The sequence below is a fragment of the Scardinius erythrophthalmus genome (assembly GCF_964197995.2).
Source record: "Scardinius erythrophthalmus genome assembly, chromosome: 20".
Lineage (NCBI taxonomy): Eukaryota > Metazoa > Chordata > Actinopteri > Cypriniformes > Leuciscidae > Scardinius > Scardinius erythrophthalmus.
In genome coordinates this window covers 2,261,844-2,280,999 of record NC_138240.1, presented here as the reverse complement: position 1 = coordinate 2,280,999, position 19,156 = coordinate 2,261,844, and the positions used below count along the sequence as shown (strand labels likewise).

The 19,156-nt window shown below is 36.3% G+C and overlaps 3 protein-coding genes across 3 annotated transcripts in view; 1 reads left to right on the top strand and 2 right to left on the bottom strand.

Annotated features, from left to right (window-relative positions):
• Window positions 1-551: 551 nt before the first annotated feature.
• Window positions 552-6,683, bottom strand: polb (polymerase (DNA directed), beta). Its single transcript, XM_081350092.1, has 14 exons — window positions 6,451-6,683; window positions 5,954-6,011; window positions 5,780-5,846; window positions 5,616-5,690; window positions 5,388-5,446; window positions 5,248-5,297; window positions 5,106-5,157; window positions 4,319-4,373; window positions 4,165-4,237; window positions 4,017-4,087; window positions 3,564-3,650; window positions 3,419-3,486; window positions 2,556-2,695; window positions 552-1,731 (listed from the first exon to the last, which is right to left on the bottom strand). Exons 1-14 carry the CDS (start codon window positions 6,509-6,511, stop codon window positions 1,637-1,639), a joined length of 1,011 nt encoding a protein of 336 aa, XP_081206218.1. The 5' UTR covers window positions 6,512-6,683; the 3' UTR covers window positions 552-1,636.
• A 968-nt stretch (window positions 6,684-7,651) lies between these two features.
• Window positions 7,652-15,196, bottom strand: enkd1 (enkurin domain containing 1). Its single transcript, XM_081348809.1, has 8 exons — window positions 15,082-15,196; window positions 12,492-12,583; window positions 11,707-11,934; window positions 10,965-11,137; window positions 9,976-10,122; window positions 9,249-9,391; window positions 8,380-8,516; window positions 7,652-8,302 (listed from the first exon to the last, which is right to left on the bottom strand). Exons 2-8 carry the CDS (start codon window positions 12,574-12,576, stop codon window positions 8,142-8,144), a joined length of 1,074 nt encoding a protein of 357 aa, XP_081204935.1. The 5' UTR covers window positions 12,577-12,583; window positions 15,082-15,196; the 3' UTR covers window positions 7,652-8,141.
• A 333-nt stretch (window positions 15,197-15,529) lies between these two features.
• The window catches only part of vdac3 (voltage-dependent anion channel 3), a 17,083-nt gene continuing 13,456 nt past the window's right edge, over window positions 15,530-19,156 (top strand). Inside the window, exons 1-2 of the mRNA XM_081348231.1 lie at window positions 15,530-15,636; window positions 17,965-18,052. Coding sequence (XP_081204357.1) covers window positions 15,535-15,636; window positions 17,965-18,052 — 190 coding nt within the window. The 5' untranslated portion in view covers window positions 15,530-15,534. The remainder of the gene's footprint in view (window positions 15,637-17,964; window positions 18,053-19,156) is intronic.

Genomic DNA, 19,156 nt, shown 5'->3' with positions numbered 1-19,156 from the left:
CTCAATTTGCCCTCTCTTCCCTTTATCCAGAGTTGGGGTGCCAGCTCAACGCCCACGTCCTCCGGTGTGGTGGTGGTGTGCTTATCGCTTGCAGTGTTCACAGAGGGTGATTGGGTGCTGTGTGGTGAGAGTGCTAATAGTTGCAGTGTTCACCGGCCAGGCGAACTGAATCCCCAATTCTGAAATGGATAAGTGCTATGGTTGACATATTTATTCTAATGTGTGTTTGTATTATGCCTTTTGGTATTTTTCTTATTTGTATTTAATAAACGATTTGAAATGTTTCCTTGTTGTCTGTTATCTGACCCAGTCACCGCGTATTTGTGTGCTTTGCACTTGATGTACAACCGGGTCTCCGGCCCATTTCCCGGGTTGGCGTAGTCTATTTTGTGCCATAATTGGTATTGTATTGCGCTTAAGAGAGCAAACTGCCACATATATATATATATATATATATATATATATATATAATGCTTAATCACTAACTATAGATGCCAATGTTCATCCTGACAGACAGATAGATATTGGAAACTTTTTTTTTTTTTTTTTTTCAAAAATGTACTCCTCACATATGGATTTTTACACCAGTGGAGCCATTTTAATGATCTTGAATGTTACAAGCTAAAGGCTAGTTCTATGCAGACATGTTTCAGAATAACTTGGTATAAATCTAGGAAGTTTATCCAGCTCTCTAATCAGAACATGACTGCTCACTGACAAGCTAACTATTCATGAACTGTAACTCACTGTAATGAAAGAGGTACCAGAGATAAAACTGGTGTTGATATGTCTCTGTCCTGTAAGTAGATACATGACACTGTTATGACAAAATATTATCAACTAAAAACAAAAGCCTTCACATATCAGTAAGTGCCATGGCACAATAACATAAACTGAAACCAAAACCAACTGTATTATTCAGAGAACAAGCAAGATCAGATTTTAACTTGCCAAAATCCCATTACAAATCTGCGGGGACCAATCACAAACTGGCTTATCCACCTGGCACGCTATTGGCGGGTTTAATCCAATCCAGTTCCCTTTAACCTCTCAACAGAAATCAGAAAACAGACCTGAACTGATGTGTGGGAATTTTAATGCAAAACCCACATTTCCTCACAATCTTTCATGTCATGATATGGTAGACTATTTTCCTGATAAAAATATCCCAATAACATCACAATTGACCGTTTTCGCACTTTAAATAACACAGCCACAGACAATCATCATTCATATATTTTCAGTTGGCTTTCTTTCTTTCATACCAGTGTCAAGCATGTTGAAATAAAGACATGTTTTTGAGAGGATGACAATCTAATAGCTATTGTCACAGCATTAATGTCATTTCTCAGTTCACTCAAACTAATTTCTGACCTGGATTTAAAACAATATACATTAAAAAAAAGCACCATCGATTACTGTGAAGTAGCGGATTTGTGACCTTCAAACTTTAAACACACACACACACACACACCTTTCCCTAAATGTCTCTTCAACTATTAAAATACACTAGTAAAATAGTTGAACATCACACACACACACACACACACACACACACACACACACACACACACACACACACACACACACACACACACACACAGTTTTTGACTTTGCAGTTTTGTCTCTCATGGTTTCACTCGCTGCGTTCCTTTGGTTCCTTGTATTTCCACTGGATGTAGTCGAAGATGTCCTTCTCACTGTCCACCAGCAGAGGCTCTCCAGCCACACCTGTGTGAAACAGAGGTCATGTGACTTCAGGTTCTTTAGATATAATCTCCATCATTGGAAAGAAAGAGTCACTAAATGAACAGAGTAAATCAGCACCAAGTAAACTAGACTATTGGATGGATAGAAACTCTAACGCCGGTTTCACACTGCACGCGATAGCAGAGCGTGAGCAGAGCAGGAGCAGTGCGTATGGTGAGCAGGAGCAGGACACGCGCGTTTTGCTTTCACACTGGCAGCGTTTGTCACGCGCGGCTGAACCGTGGGTTGTGTACAGACAGAGTACTCTATAATCAGGGTAAGTTGGCATTGCTTTATTTCGTTTTCAAATACATTTAAGAGAAAAGACTTGTCAAGAAGCTTATTCTATTAATCATTTCATTTATATAACTTTTGATTCGTCTTTGTTTTTATTGTTCGGGCAACAAGTTTGTTTTTGGACATTTGTTTTCTTTTTAAATTGCTGTTGGTCATTTGAGTGACTGTTAAAAACACAATAGATATCATCAATGCGCTTTTGGGGTAAAACTGCGGTGTATTTTGGCCTTGATCAATGCGTGTCACTTTAATTCAGCGTAAGCGGCGCGTTAAAAATAGACTGGGCGCCGAAACTATCGCTGCACTGCTGTTCCTGCTCTGCTCCTGCTACGCGCTGCCGCGCCGCTTCTGCGTGCGGAGTGAATGCACTCATTGAATAACATGGACGCCGAAAAAAATACGTGCTGCTCACGCGCCGCTGACGCTTGCGGTGTGAAACCGGCGTCAGTCTGCACAAGCTTCCAGCACGTTCTTCTCTGCTGTGATGTGTAAATGTGTGTTTCTCTCACCAGTGACGCCCAGTGGCCGGATGGTGTACTCGTTGAGCGTGAAGCCCTTCTCCAGCGCGTGAGTCCTCATGTTCTTGTTGAATATGTCACTGCCGGTGAAGTACAGCACTCCGCAGAAATACTGATCTTTAGGAATGAGCCTGGAGAACCAGAGAGAGAAAGACATGAGGAATACACTGGAAAAGCTCAAATAAGATATTTGTGTCAGGTCATTCTATGATAAAACTGGATGGTGTTTCTCTACAGATGCCAGGAAAGATTGTGCATTTTAGAATTTAGTTTTATAATATGAGATATTAGATTTTAGATTAGTCATGTGTATGAAAATTTAAACTTTAGTCTATTTAGTAATGTGTCATTCAAAATAATTCAGTTTTTTTTAAGAACCTGTAATAATGCTGAAACGTCAAAAAACAATACAATTAAAATGTTAATTGTACATAATGTAAATTATTTATATTCCATGAAGTCTTTGAATTAAACTGCATGCAAAATATTTCTAAAATAATTAACAAAATCACAACGTCCCATATAACATCTGCTAAAAAAGACAAGACATAAATAAAAATAAACATTAACTGAAATAAAATGAAAACAATCACTTAATAGTTGCAAAGCAACATTTCTCATTTTTGTTTATTTTAACAAAGTATTAAAAAAACTAAAACTAATTAATAAAACCTATTTAGATATTTAAACAGAATCGCTAAAACATTAACTATAAATATAATGAAAATATAAAAATAACAACTAATTAAAAACCTAGTATAATAGTATATCAATGATACTAAACGCTGGAAAGCAGAGTGAACTGGGTCTAACAATCACACCAATACAGAAATAAGCAAATGCTCAGTATGAACCTGATGTCAATACGGCGGTGAAAACATTCTTCCTCATCCTCGTCTTCTCTCTGCAGCTGACACACACCCTGAGGAAATAACACACATTATTTATCATTCATTTATTATTTCTGAGACACACACACTGAGGCAGACAGAGACTCACCATGAACTTAGTGTCTCCTTTAGACAGTGTGTCGGTGATGAAGCCGATGGACTCCAGATGATCCACGACAGCATGAAGCAGCTTCGGCTGAAAGACAGAATCCCAGCACGAGTTACGAGAGGAAAACACTATATATGCACTATATATTATATGGTCCTATAATGCCATTTTCACAAGATGTCAAATAAATCTCTGATGTCCCCAGAGTGTGTGTGTGTGTGTGTGAAGTTTTAGCTCAAAATACCCCACAGATATTTTTATATAGCATGTTAAGTTGTCACTTTTTGAGGGTGAGCAAAAACGCACAGTTTTTGTGTCTGTTCCTTTAAATGCAAATGAGCTACTGCGCCTGGTGCAGGGGGCGGAGCTTCAAGAGCTTGTGAAATGCGAAAGTGAAATCATATTCAACCACCCCTTTAAATGTTCCTAAAGTGTTCAAAACGGTCTGTGTACCTGTTTCTCAGACTGAGAGGTGAAGTCCGGATGGGTCAGCAGAATATCAATATCACCACTCGACTCGGCTCCTGAACATTCACAAACACAGTTATGGCACATTCAGATGATAACTGATGTGAAATATCTGGATGAGAAGGGTGACCACCTCTCCTGTAGCTGCCGCAGATCGTGCCGATGTACTCGGGGTCCACCAGATCCAGTTCTTTGAGTATCAGAGTCTGCAAACATCAGTAACATCATCAATACAGTGAGACTCTACACATGTGCATCAGTGATACTCGTCAAGAAGAAACTCCAACCTCCATTTGCTGCATTTCTGCACGAGGGATTCTCTTCTCGAATTCATCAAAGTACCTTTAAGAGATGAAGATACCATCAATAAAGAACAGAATAAATTCAGGAGAAATACATATAATTCATAAATCGAATAGAAAATGTAATACATATTTTTACAACACATTTTAATTGATTAAAATAAAAAGGAATAAAATAAATAATTTGATTGAAATAAAAAATAATTTTGTGATAATAATATAATACACATTTATAACATTCATCTTTCAGTCATAATTAGAGATAAAAAGTCTAAATTATTAGATTAAAAAGTGAAAATTATGATTAATTAGCTCATAACTACAAAATAAACAGTCAAAATTAATAGATTAAAAATTATAATTATTACATAAAGTCAAGTATGAGATAAGTCAAAATTATGATATAACTCATAATTATGAATTAAAAAGTCAAAATTCTGAGATTAAAAAGTCAAATTATGATATATTAGGTCATAATTATGAAATAAACTAAACATTTTGATGTATAAAAATTATAATTATCATCTTAAGTCAATTGCGACATAAAAAGGTCAAAATTAGGGAAAAAAAACTCATGATCATGAAATAAAAAGTCAAAACTGAGATTAAAGTCAAAATTATGATATATCAACTGATAATAATAAAATAAACAGTCAAAATTATGAGATTAAAAATCATAATTATTACATGAAGTCATAATTATCAGATAAAAAGTCAAAAATATATTAACATATTATGATCATATTTCTATAAGATTAAAATCGAGACTTACTTTAAGCCGATCTGCTGATGGTGGTTGAGTTTGTGTTCAATCTTCTTCAGATCTAAAACATCAGATGAGAATTAAAACAAGCATTTGACACAGAATGAACATAATTAAATGAACACAGTTCTGCAAATGACCACAGACAAACCTTCCAAGTTCCTGACGCCCTCGTCAAAAAACTTCCTGGCCGCAGCGGGACTGAAACAGAGAGAATGAGTCTGAAATGAGTTTTACACAACACTAATGTCATTATTACTGACTGAACACTTCAAATCAAGAGCTTCGTACCCGATTCCAGTCACTCTGGTTAAGAAGTTGATGGAGGAGCTTGTGTCGTCATTACGAATCTACAGAACAAACAGAACAAGAGCTTGTCGCAACCTATACAGACCCATATATACAGTATATATATATACACATATTCAATGACACCAAACCTCTCTCTGTGACAGTGATTTGTTTCTTAAACAGGTCCAAAGATTAAATCATCTATAAAAACATGCACTTCTTCAATACCTTTTCCAGCTTACGCAGTTTCCCTGTTGTTAAAAACTCATCAATTTTCTCTGCTATCTTTGCACCAACTCCATCCTGAGAGGAAAAAAAGCAAATTTTCATCAAATCAAATATAAGTTACTCACTTTTCAAGACACTAATGCTAGTAAGAACAGAGTCTGTACCAGTTTCTTTGCTTCTGTCCCATTTTTGATCTTCTGTGGATATTTGGAGATCACAGACGCTGCTTTTCTGAACACAAAACACCAGACAGGGATAAATATAGGTTACATCTGACATATGTCTAGTTATGATATTATATCTTACATTATTAGACACATTAGATAAAACTATCTTACCTGTAAGCATTGTATTTATGGATGGCTCTGTTGACATTTCTCTCATAATTGGCTAACTCTGAAACGAGAAAGACCATTAAGTTTACATAAATCTCAGTGTATTAGCTGCAAAATCTTACTATAAAACGATATTTTATATTAGACATTATCTAATAAACAAACAAAACAATCAGGAGAATCAGATGATGGCTGGCGAGAAAAAGAGATTTGAACAAAATAAAATAATGATTTTTAAAAAGTAAATATAAACACTTTGTTCTTTTTAGTGGAGCATTAATCTTGAAACTTTACCTTTGATAGCATGTATTAAATCATTGATCATTGATGTTTTAATTTCCACTCATGTGTAAATCGAGGTCTAATATCCCACTAAAGTGAGATTTCTTGTTTTAAACGGACTCTATGTCAACAAAACCGATCTATTTCCATTCATTCGGCATTTAAAGGTCCAGTTAGCTTAGCCACATGCTAACCTGAGCTGTCACAACAAAACTCACCTGTGAGGAAATCTGTGATCCCTTCGTTCAGAGATTCTTGTGGCGCTTTTCGTTTGCTCATAGCTGAGAGTGATTTATATTATGTATGAATATATGTGTTTGTTTTCACTTTCAAGACGACAGATGAGCAAGTGTTCAACACTACAGGACAAAGCCTTAGCATTAGCACTGTACTAGCCACGCAAGATGGGGGCGTGGCTTAAAGACGCCCCTCCCGCTACGTCTTCTTCGTCCAATTAGAGGTCTTTTTTTTATATTTATAAAAATGACACGCCCACACTTGCCTCAAAATATACTTTTTTTTTTCATCTGAATTTATCATTAAGAAAGATAGCATAAGAACACGTTTAAAGCAAAATATATGACCAAAATAAGGTTTTAAATGATCAAAATATATCATGTGAATTGATTTCATACACCCACAAAATAAAATAACTGCAACACCAGTTTATTAAATGACAATAAGCATTCATTGTTTTTACTTTTATGTTGTGTAATAATGCAATGACATTCAGAAGTTTTATGCAAACATTTTTTGGGCCACTTTATAAAACATGTGCATTATAAATCAAACACGGTGTATTTATTAATCTGATCTACAAAGATAGTCGCTATGAACTGAGTTTTTGTGGTTGGTGATATTACTGAACAGCAGAATGTGTAATGTGATATTACAGTCAAAACAAGCACCACTGTCATAATGCAATACTAAAATTAATTTCATTGAAACATAAAAACTATTGAACATAAAGATTTGCTAATACAGCATTCATTTAGAGGTCAGCACCTTGCCATAGTAGACATTCAACAACTGTTACTGTACATGGCAGCGGAAACACTTTAATTACAGTCTAAAAGTATAATTCCCTCATTTACAAACAATTCTGAACTGTCAAACAAATCCACAGAATACTATCAATGAATCATGCTTTGGTGAATGAAAATTAAATATTTAAATGTCAATTAAATGACATTAAATGTCAATTATTACATAAAAGGTCAAAATTATGACATAATAAATTGTAATTATGAGATACAGTCAAAATTATGAGATTAAAAAGTCAAAATTATTATATAATAGTTCATAATTATGAGATATGATCAAAATTATGAGATTAAAAAAATCTAAATTATGAGCCATAATTATGAGATAAAAAGTAAAAATTATGATATATTGACTCATAATTATGAAATAAAAAGTAAAAATTATTAGATTATAAAGTCCAAAATTTGATAAATTAGCTCATAATTATGAAAAAAAACTAAATTATGAGATTAAAAATCATAATTATGTTATATGAACTCATTGTTATGATATAAAAAGTCAAAATTATGAGATAATTTGTGTCATAATTTAGATTTTTTTAATCTCATAATTTTGACTTTTTAATCTCATAATTTTGACTTTTTAATCTCATAATTTCGACTGTATTCTCATGATTTTAACTTTTTATGTCATAATTTTAACTTTTTATTTAATAACTATGACTTTTTAATCTCATAAATATTATTCACCAACACATGAATGCAGAATAATATGATAGCAAAGAAAAAAACAACAATGATTTCTAACACTAATATGTGTAATATTTAGTCACAAATGAATGTCATGCATTAAAACTCAGGACACTGAAGAACTACTGCAAACTAATAAATACATAAATAAAACAAACAGCCTGACACGAGTGTGTTTAAGAGTCCACTTTCACGTAGACTTTGTCGCGTGAGAAGATTTTAATGGCCTCCTCGACTTCTGAGAGTCTCTGATCGAGTCCAGCGCGCCGAGAGCGAACACCCAGAGTGTCGGCTTTCATCGAGAGAGACTGCAGATCACTGACCAGAGACCTGTGAGCTACACACACACACACACACACATCATAAATAATTAGAAACGACAGATGTAAAGGGACAGTGTTGATGGAGACGTACTTTCTTTGAGCGACTGCAGCGTCTCCTGTCTCTCTCTCTCACACATCTGTGTGTGTCCGGCAGGAATGGAGGGATCGGGAGTGTTTCTCCTCTTCTCCTCCTCCTCTTTTTTCCACTGCATCTTCCTCTGCTCCAGACTAACAGACAAAATGAGAGAAGGTCAAAGTTTAACCCAAAACTAAACATTAAGTCCAGTACGTACAGTGCATATAAAGCCGTGAAAATGTGTGTAAAACGGTACAAATTCTACTTTGCATTGAGAAAATGTACAGCCTGATTTTAATAAACAAACAAACAATATTCTCAATACTTTATTACAGTAATGAGAGCCTCCTCTGAGAATAATGAGAAATCACAGTCAAACTCCAAGATTATATACTAATGTTCAAACGTTTAGGAATTTATATTTTTATTCTGCAACGACGCATTAAATTGATCAGAAAGTGACATTTATAAAGTTACAAAAGATTCTATTTCAAATAAATGCTGTTCTTTTGAACGTTCTATTCATCAAAGAGTCATGAAAAATAAAATGCATCACGGTTTCCAGGAAAATATGAACTGTTTTAAACAGTGAAAATGAACAGAAATGTTTCTTGAGCATCAAATCATCATATTAGAGTGATTTCTGAAGAATCATGTGACACTGAAGACTGGAGTTATGATGCTGAACATTCAGCTTTGATCACAGAATATAAATAACATTTGAACATATATTCACATAAAAACTTATTTTATATTGCAATAATATTTCACTGTTTTTACAGTATTTTTGATCAAATAAATGCAGCTTTGGTGAGCAGAAGAGACTTCTTTCGAAACCGTACTGACCTCAAACTCTTGAATGTTAGTGTAAATCAGCGACTCACTATTCTGGCACTTTCCCCTTGACGGCGCTGGGCGGAGTTCTGTCTCTGAGGTTCTGCTCGGACTGAGATCTCCTCAGGGTCGTCTTACTCGCAGCACGGGCGTTATGACTCACAAAGTCCACCGTGTGTCCTCTCACGTGCATCTACACACACACACACACGTAAACGCACAATGAGAGAGAAGCAGCTCACGTAATACAGTAGAGGATGAATAATGTTGTTCTACGTCTGAGTTGAATCAGGCTGATCAGAGTGAGCACTTCACTGTTGGAATAATATGTGTATAATATGTGATCCTGGACCACAAAACCAGTCACATGGGTCAATTTTATGAAATTGAGATTTATACATCATAAATAATCTTTCCATTGATGTATGGTTTGTTATGACAGGACAATATTTGGTCGAGATACAACTATTGAAAATCTGGAATCTGAGAGTGCAAAAAAATCGAAACATTGAGAAAATCTCCTTTAAATTTATGTTGGCGATTGTGCAGCATTCACTCACAAAAATAGATGTTTTATATATTTACAGTAGGAAATTTACAATATATCCTCATGGAACATGATCTTTACTTAATATCCTAATGATTTTTGGCATAAAAGAAAAATCGATAATTTTGACTCATACAATGTATTATTGGATATTGCCACAAATATCCCGGATATCGAGACTGGTGACGTGATCCAGAGTCACATATATAAAGGGTTAGTATATTACACACTTCAGAGTCGGCGTCTCCTGCAGGATTGGTGTGTGACACTGACGGTCCGCTCTCTGAGCGTCGAAGTGAAGGTCGACCTCCAGCGCCACACTGAGAATGAGCCTTCAGGAACTTCTGAAACTCGGCTTTCTTCGAGGGGCTCGTCTCCTACACACACACACACACACACACACCCTGGTTTTAGTGCTCCTGCTGATTGACAGGGTCAGTAAGAAACTTATATTTTTATTCATGAAAAAAAGGAAATCCCAAACACTATAAATACTTGCAAACGAGTATCAAAATTTTATTAGCAATGTTTCAGTCTCATGACCTTCATCATCAGGCATATATGGCATACCGGTAATCACCAGGTGTTACTTTATAACACTTTATGAGGTTGAAATGTGGCACAATTGTCACAATCACAGTCGGTTTATCGACAGTTTTAGTAATTAAGTACTAAATGTGTTTCTTTTATGAAATTATAGTGAAGACATTCAATGCAAATATACAGTAGCAGTGTTTTTAATATTATTCATATACTATTATACTATCTTATTAATATTCAGAATTAACTTTTATTACTATGTTTTCAGCTTTCATTTTAATTTTAGTTTTTAAGTAATTTTCTATTTAAGTTTAATTCATTTTTATTTCAGTTTTTGTTTTAGTAATTTCAGTACTTTCGCTTAAACTTACTATATTTCCGTTAGTCGTCAAGGCACCATTTCTAATTTCTTAAGTTTTTTAAGTGTAAGTTTTTTTCATCAAATACGTTTTATTTTATTTCAGCTTCATTTCAATTAACAAAAACGATTTGCAATAGTTTTAGTTAACAATAATAATAATACTGTACAGTATATATCTATACATATATGACAGAAAATTGCAAGCAATAGATGAGGTATTGCATGTTTAGATGTTTTGTTCCTCTGCATTAACTGTCTAATATCAAACTACTAATGAAACTCAATGGAAAGTAACTCACTTCTATTGCACTCGCTCACCTGTAACTGGGCCATTACCCTGGACGGGACGTCCTGGTATTTCGGAGAGATCCAGAGAGCTTTAACCGGCATCGGTTTGGCATGTTCCCTCTGCGCCTCCAGCTCTCGAAACCGCTTCTGGACTTCACGCAGCTTGCGCACATTTTCTTTACCGAAGTCCCGTATGACAGGCTCTGTCAGAGGAGAACGAGGAGGAGAAGGAGATAACCAAGAATAGGAGGAGGCAGACTAAAAGAATGAGCAACATTCACTATCGAATTAGAAATTAATACTTTTATTCAGCAAGGATGCGTTAAATTGATCAAAAGTGACAGTAAAACATTTATAATGTTACAAACTGTTCTATTTCAAATAAATACTGTTATTTTGAACCCTGAAAAACTAAATATGAAGTAACATTGATAATAATCATAAATGTTTCTTGAGCAACAAATCATCATATTAGAATGATTTCTGAAGGATCATGTGACACTGAAGACTGGAGGAATGATGTGATCACAGGAATAAATTACATTTGAACAGTTCTTTTAAATTGAAATCGTTTTTCACTTTTTTTACTGTATTTTTGAGCCTTGGTGAGCAAAAGAGACTCTAACTAGAGCCAAACTTTAGAATTGAAGTGTATAATAAATCATTATCCGTCTAGAAATTCAACGTTAACTCAATTTTAGGGTTCTGCCCACATGGAGGCAGCAAAAACTCATGAACTTTCCCGATGTCAGTAACTGTGTTCTGATCTCACTAGGTTTGGCTGGACTGGGGTTCAGCGCCACTCCTTCTAGTCTCAGTAGGTTTCCCACAACGCCCCTCTGCCCTCTCTCTAGGATGTGAGCAGCGCTGGCACCGATGCGGGGTCGAGGGCTGGAGCGGGCGCTGTAGCAGCCGGGGTGGAGCGTGGGGTCCGGGGCCAACGGGCCCTTCAGAAGAGGAGACGAGCCGCTCCGATCGTTGCCCTCCAGCCGACCACGAGCTTCACCAACACAACAGAGAGATCAGATGAAGATCACACATGAGGAACAGAGTGAACACAAGCGGCAACCTTCCCGTCTCTCTCCTGAATCCAACACTGAAGTGACTTAAACTGCAGTTCATCGACTGGCCACTAGAGACAGGCTGCAAAAGAGTCAATGCCATGTTAAAATGCCCAACTTTACAGCAGAAAAAAATATGTTTACAGCCTGGTACAAAAAGTGGTTTGGTATAGCTAATTTTGCCCTTCATGAAAACTGTGAGGGGGGTGAATTTTTTTACAACTCATCAGTTTAAATTATATTAAGCCATAAACCTCTGCTTAATTAAGGGTGTGGCCACTTGATTGACAGGTGGATTGCCGCTGATGTCACTACTAGCCGTTTGTCTGCTGTCTGTTAGCGTCACGTCACCTCAGCTAATCCGCCTCGCTGCACATTTTCGGTTATCCGGGAGTGACGAAATGCCAGATGCGATAGCCATCATACGGGTGACGTCACGGACACTACATCCATATTTTTTACAGTCTATGAGTGAACATCACAGGTTCAGGCTTACCAGAGGACGGGCGCTTGTAATAATCAGGAAACAGTGTGGGGTCTGGAGGAATGGGACCAGAGATCGCAGACGGTCCTTCACACATACTGCCGCTACAGGGGATTCATGACGAGACTTATTCATCTAGTACATGCCAACAAATAAAACTTAACAACAAACTTGTTTCCCCTTACAATTAAAGGATTAGTTCACCCAAAAATGAAAATTCTGTCAGTAATTACTCACCCTCATGTTGTTCCAACCGCGTAAGACCTTCGTTCATCTTCGGAACACAAATTAAGATATTTTTGATGAAATCTGAGCCATGTTTCACTCCTCCATAGGCTGCTATGTGACCGAAACTTGCTGGCCCAGAAAAGTTATTAAAGCGATCGTTAATATAGTCCAAGTGACTCCAGTGGCTCAATCTTAAGTTTATAAAGCGACGAGAATACTTTTTGTGCGCAAAAACAAACAAAAATAACGTCTTTATTCCACTATTCATTTCCTTCTCTCTGGACCTCTAGTTGGTTAGCGTAGTGTTTTTGCGCAGCGCGTCTGTGTTACACGTCACCACGTAGGCTCACTATTGGCCGACGACGGTCATGTGTGTGATGCGTGATGACGTGCAACACAGACGCGCAGCGCAAAAACACTACGAGGCCCAGAGAGAAGGAAATGAATAGTAGAATAAAGACGTTATTTTTGTTTGTTTTTGCGCACAAAAAGTATTCTCGTCGCTTTATAAACTTAAGATTGAGCCACTGGAGTTACTTGGACTATATTAACGATCGCTTTAATAACTTTTCTGGGCCAGCAAGTTTCGGTCACATAGCAGCCTATGGAGGAGTGAGACATGGCTCAGATTTCATCAAAAATATCTTAATTTGTGTTCCGAAGATGAACGAAGGTCTTACGCGGTTGGAACAACATGAGGGAGAGTAATTACTGACAGAATTTTCATTTTTGGGTGAACTAACCCTTCAAGAAGTTTATTCGGTAACACTTCATTTGGTAACACTTTACAATAAGGTTCATTAGTTAACATTTGTAAATGTATTAACTAACATGAACTAACAATGAGCCAACCAATCAACAATTTGTTACAGGATTTATTAATCTTTGTTAATGTTAGTTAATAAAAAGTCCAGCTGTTCGATTGTTTGTTCATGTTAGTTCACACTCACAGTGCATTAACTAATGTTAACAAAAACAACCTTTGCTTTTAATAATGTATTAGTAAATGTTGAAGTTAATATTAACTAAGATTAATAAATGCTGTGGAAGTATTGTTCATTCTTAGTTCATGTTAACTAATGAACCTCATTTTAAAGTGTTACCCTTTGTTTTAAGGTGACGTAGTTACACGTTACTACATGTACTTACTACAATAATAACAGTAATTTATGCATAATTACAAGTAACCCTAATGTAATTCTATATGATGTAGTACATGATGTAGTTAATTAATATTAATCAGTAATTATTTGAGTAAGTACAATGTAACCACATCACCTTAAAATAAAGCGTAACCATTTATTCAAGTGTGCTATTTTATTCAAGTATACTTCTTTTAAACTAAAAACAAGTGTGTATACATTCAGTCTACTTTTTAAGTACTTCTCAGAAATATACTTAAAATTGCACTTAAGTGTACTTGACTTATACTGACAGAAAACTCTAAGTATATTGGCCTATATTTGCACTCAATCTTTTAATCGAGATATACTAAAAGTATGATGTTAAGTTCACTTAAAGAAAACTTACAAGTATACTTGAAGTATAAAACTACTAAACTGGTAGTTTACTGAGAGTAAACTTCAAAGTATAGTTACTTTAATAAACTAAAAAATGTGCTACAAATATTAATATTGACTAGTAAACTATCAGTATACCTAAGTTCACATGTAGTATAGTTGCAGTAGAAATGAAAAACGCAGTTGTAAACTAGTTGTGAACTCAGTTTACGAATGTTACACTTAAAATATACTTAAAAGTATACTTTTATACACTAGAAAGTGTGCCATTTTAGTCCTAAGTAGTATTGAAATGATATACTTACAAGTACACTACTAGTACATTGATATTAGTATACTTACTACATAAAGTATACTTAAATATATACTTGAACTTTACTTCATATACTTCATAAAATGGCATTGAATTAAACTTATTTTTTAGAAGGGTCATAATGTAGTTTGTATAAGTAAAGAGTTTATAATTAATATATTTTGTTTAAAATAAAATATATAAATGTCTATCTTATTATTTAGATTAAGTTATATTTATTATATACTAGTTATTTTATATTCAGACCTGAACGCTCTATATCCTAATAATCTAATAATGCTCTTATCTAATGATCAGCAGGTCAACAGGTAACAACCACAAAATAAACATGTATTTATTTATATCAGCTTCTAGCAAGCAGGATTAATTAATATAATGTGCATATTGCATTTTCACTTATTATTTGATCACTCTTGCCGTTAGTAAACACCTGCTGATTCACGTAATGCTCGATTCAGAATGATCAAGCGCCATATTAATCTGTGTGTGAACATAAACGGTAATATATATATAATGAAAACGAGCTCCTGAAAAAACTTACCTTTAATGAAACCCTCAGTTTAATAATTGTGCAGATAAAGCGCGATATCAGCTCTATTTTCGGTTACACGCAGACTGATGACGCATTAGCAACAAGCTCAAAGCTTCACCATGGTAACGTTTTAAAGAGACAGTAGCGGTTTTGTAAGACGAGCCTTCACCGCAAGACATTGTGCAAAATATCGATAAATACGCTAACAAGATAATTATGTATGCGTTTCAAATTTATCCTTATGGTCGCTATCTTCATATTTTCAGCATGAACCCGATTCTAAAGAGTATTACAGTCTGTCTATCCGTCTGTCTAAATAAAGTGCATTAATTCATTTAGAGGGAAAGATCTGGGAAAACAATAATATGTTTTTCATAGAGAACTAAGAGCTGCGAAATAAAGTTAAAAAATAATTTACGTTTACATAATCCAGCAGAAAGATGAAAACGCTGCGGACTGCGCATGCGCGGTTCACGCGCCTCCGTCGCGTTCTCCTTCAGTGTGTCCTCAGTCTCGCGCTGTTGTGCAGAAACACCGTCAGGCAAACCGACACGGCGAAACACGGTAGGGTTTACGGATTTACACTGAAACATTGCTCGATGCTCCAGAAAAACACAAGTGTTCAAAGACTCTTTTGAATTCTGCCGAAAAATAATGAGCGCTGTTGTTATTTTGTGCACCGGAGCTGTAGTTAATGAGACAGTTCGGGTTCAGGGCCGCAGAGACGTCATGACACTATAATACTGATGATAATAAAATCACTGTTACACACATCCACGTTTTATTCCTAAAACACGCATTTTAATTCTCATATTGGACTATTACGCATCTAATCTAAGTGGTTTGACATACAGTATGTCAGTGTTTGATCAAGGACACTGCTCGTGTAACTTTTTGATTTTGACGGGTAACGTTATAAAATAGCGGATTGTGTTGCGCGCGCTGCCTCTGAAATAATGGTCAGAATAAACTAATAAACCCGCTCATTAAAGCAGCAAACGCTCTCATTGATACTGATCATTGGTCTTTAAGATATCAAGCTGCTCCCGTTATTCGTTATCTGTTATCTGGGCGTTGTGCGTGCGTGCGTCGCGTCTATAATGCGCGATGGTTATGCAGCCTTGAGCGACTTTCTTTCTTTGTGTGTGTTGGGAATCTTAATGATCCAAAAACATGATAAAATCCACTAAAACAGCCTCAGATCGTCCATGTGTGTAAATGTGTGTATCGTGTTTTGCACGCATTGAACTCTTTGTGACGTCTGCTATTGTTCTCTGCTTTGTCATTGGTTTCCTCTACATTATAAACTAGTTATTTTGTTAATTAGGAGTTGTAAACGTCTTAACGTTTATAATTTAATAATATGCAAATGTAAAAAAATATATTATTATTATTTTGGACTAATAACTGTTATAATAAAGACATTATGACACTGTAAAAAGCTCACTGAAGCGTTAATTAATTAATTTGGTGTGAGTCAAAACCAAAACTAATAGTCAAGCAGAACTCAATGTAAACAGTACAAAATGTTGTTTATGCATTAAAGAATTTTATATAAATAAATAGTATTTAATAGTATAGTATGTATGCATGTGTGTTTGAGTGGTTTGTTCCAGAATTATAGGGAAGGTGTCTAATGTACAAATGATATTTTTACAGACATTCGCACTTTTCTGCTTCATTGATTATTGATTCTGCTAGTAAATGTCACCATCTGGTGTGTCTCTAGAGCACAGCACCCATCAACTCTATTACATGCATTTAAAAAGTAACTTTGTTCACAGATAAAGATACTTTTTTAACGTATTGCTGGCATAAATACCTTTTATAACAGCTATTTATTCTCAGCTGAGCAGTGCATGGAATTGGAGTAATTTTTATTAAATAAATGCATTGCAAGGGTTAGTTATTATTGTGCCATTAAGCAGATATAAAACAATATAAAAAAATAATCAAGTCTGCACATTGTTTAACTTATATAATAATCCTCTGTATGTGAATCAGTCAAAACATATGGATCTGCACAATAAACCAGCTTACCTTAACCCAACTTAAAGACATGCACGTAACAGCCAGAATATGATTGCATAATAAAGACAGTAAGCTCTTAACGCAGATGTTTTGCATGATTAATCATGTTTAGTGCTCTATACGTCACACGTACAGCTTTTGCTGTGGATTGTCATTGAGATTGTGTGTTTTCCCATGAGCCTCTGACTGGGGATGTTCAGTGGATTTGTTCTTGATTGACTGTCTGGCTCCAGGCGGAGACCATGCGAGATGTTTTAGTGAATGACGAATAGCAGGAACAGCAGTGGATTTTAAATAGCTTTTCAAGCTGCTCTGATTCAGTGTTTATTGTTCACTATAGCCTAGTGGTCCAATCAGCATGCGACAGTTACAGAGGTACTGGTCATGTGATCTCAACATGGCGACCGCCATTAGATCTAGAATAGATCTTTTTTTAAAACACTGATATGAGTCGTTCATGCAATGCATGCATTATTTTAAACAGATCTGATAAAAGTGCAATTTGTTGTTTCTTAAGAAAGAACCGATGATGCATACTGGTGTCAAAGTGTTCGGTGTTGAGGGGAACATTCCCCATTTCGTAACGCCTCGCGGTGTCAGATGAGTCTATTTTTGGAGTGTGTGTCTCGGGATCTGGGGGAAGGAGTGGGACACGCTCTTTAGAGGTTTCGTCTCAGGATCCCGTCACCTGCGATCCGCCCCTTTCCCAAGGGCAAAGGTTGCCATGGCGACCCCCTCTGTCACTGCAGAGGTTGCCATGGCGACGCCCTCTGTCTGACCTCACTGACCCTCGATCTGTCACGTAGGGAGTCGGCGCGCGGTGGTTTACGGTGTGTGTTTGATTGTGATCTCTGACCCCAGATCATGTCTGAGAAAGGACAGAAGCAGAGACAGACACAAGTGAAAGGAGGCAGTGAGTCCTGCCATCACTGCAAGCCGAACACATGCGGTGAGTTACGGATAGATAGATGGATAGATAGATGGATCTATAGATAGATTGATAGATAGATGACTCATCAATCATGATGTAAAAAAAACAAACAATCTCGTTTACAGTCCTGCACTTATAATGCAAGAAGTCTATGGGGCAAAATACTGTATCGCCACACGACTTAAAGTCTCATGCTGGGTACACACCAGAAGATAATCGGGCTGATTTTGGGCCGATTTCCCCCCTCCCGACAATCCTAGCTATGTGCCGATTGTCTTGATGGTTCTACAGATTATCTTATCAGATTTTCCCTTGAGGTGTGTTAAGAGTGTCCGATCCTGCTCGGAAGAACGTCGGAGCCGCCTGATCGCAAATCGTAAATATTCAACATGTTTAATATTTACAATCAGAAATTCTGATGTGTGTGGGGGGGGGAACCCAGAGGACAAACGCGCCGTTCTGGAGATGATCACGTGAAACAAAACAATATCCAATCAGAAAGTGAGATGATGGTCATTCTCACACACACAGACTTGCAGGAAGCTGAGTGTTAAGGGTTCAGTGACGTTCTATAGAGAGATTAAATAACTTTTTCTAAAGAGACAATAAATCCAATAAAGAATAAATAAAGACAATAAAGGATGAATATATTTCTAGGGTTGCAAAGGGACGGAAAGTTTCCGCTTTCCGGTAAATTTCCATGGGAAGTTAAGCTGGGGAATTTTGGAAATATTCATTACCACGGCAACCGCTTGCGCGTCCACTCTGAAAGTAACTGTACACATAAGAGACGGATAGATACATTATTTAAGGTTATTTCTATTCGTTAGAATATTGATATATGAACTTGTTGTCAAGTAAGCCCCGTTGCGAGCATGTGCGTCTCTCTAAACTTTCAGTGTGCTGCACTGCTCTAGTTGACTTCTGCACCTTCCCCCCCCGAAAATATCACGTTAATTTTGAAAACGTAATTCCTTTTGTGGATCCTCTTGGTCTTTCTTCATGTTTCTTTGACAAATATCAGTGTCTCAGTCTCACGCACACTGCACGCTGAGTTAACCACGCCTACTTATTTACATGTCGCGGTATACACGGAATAAAAAAATCTGTTACGGTTGACAT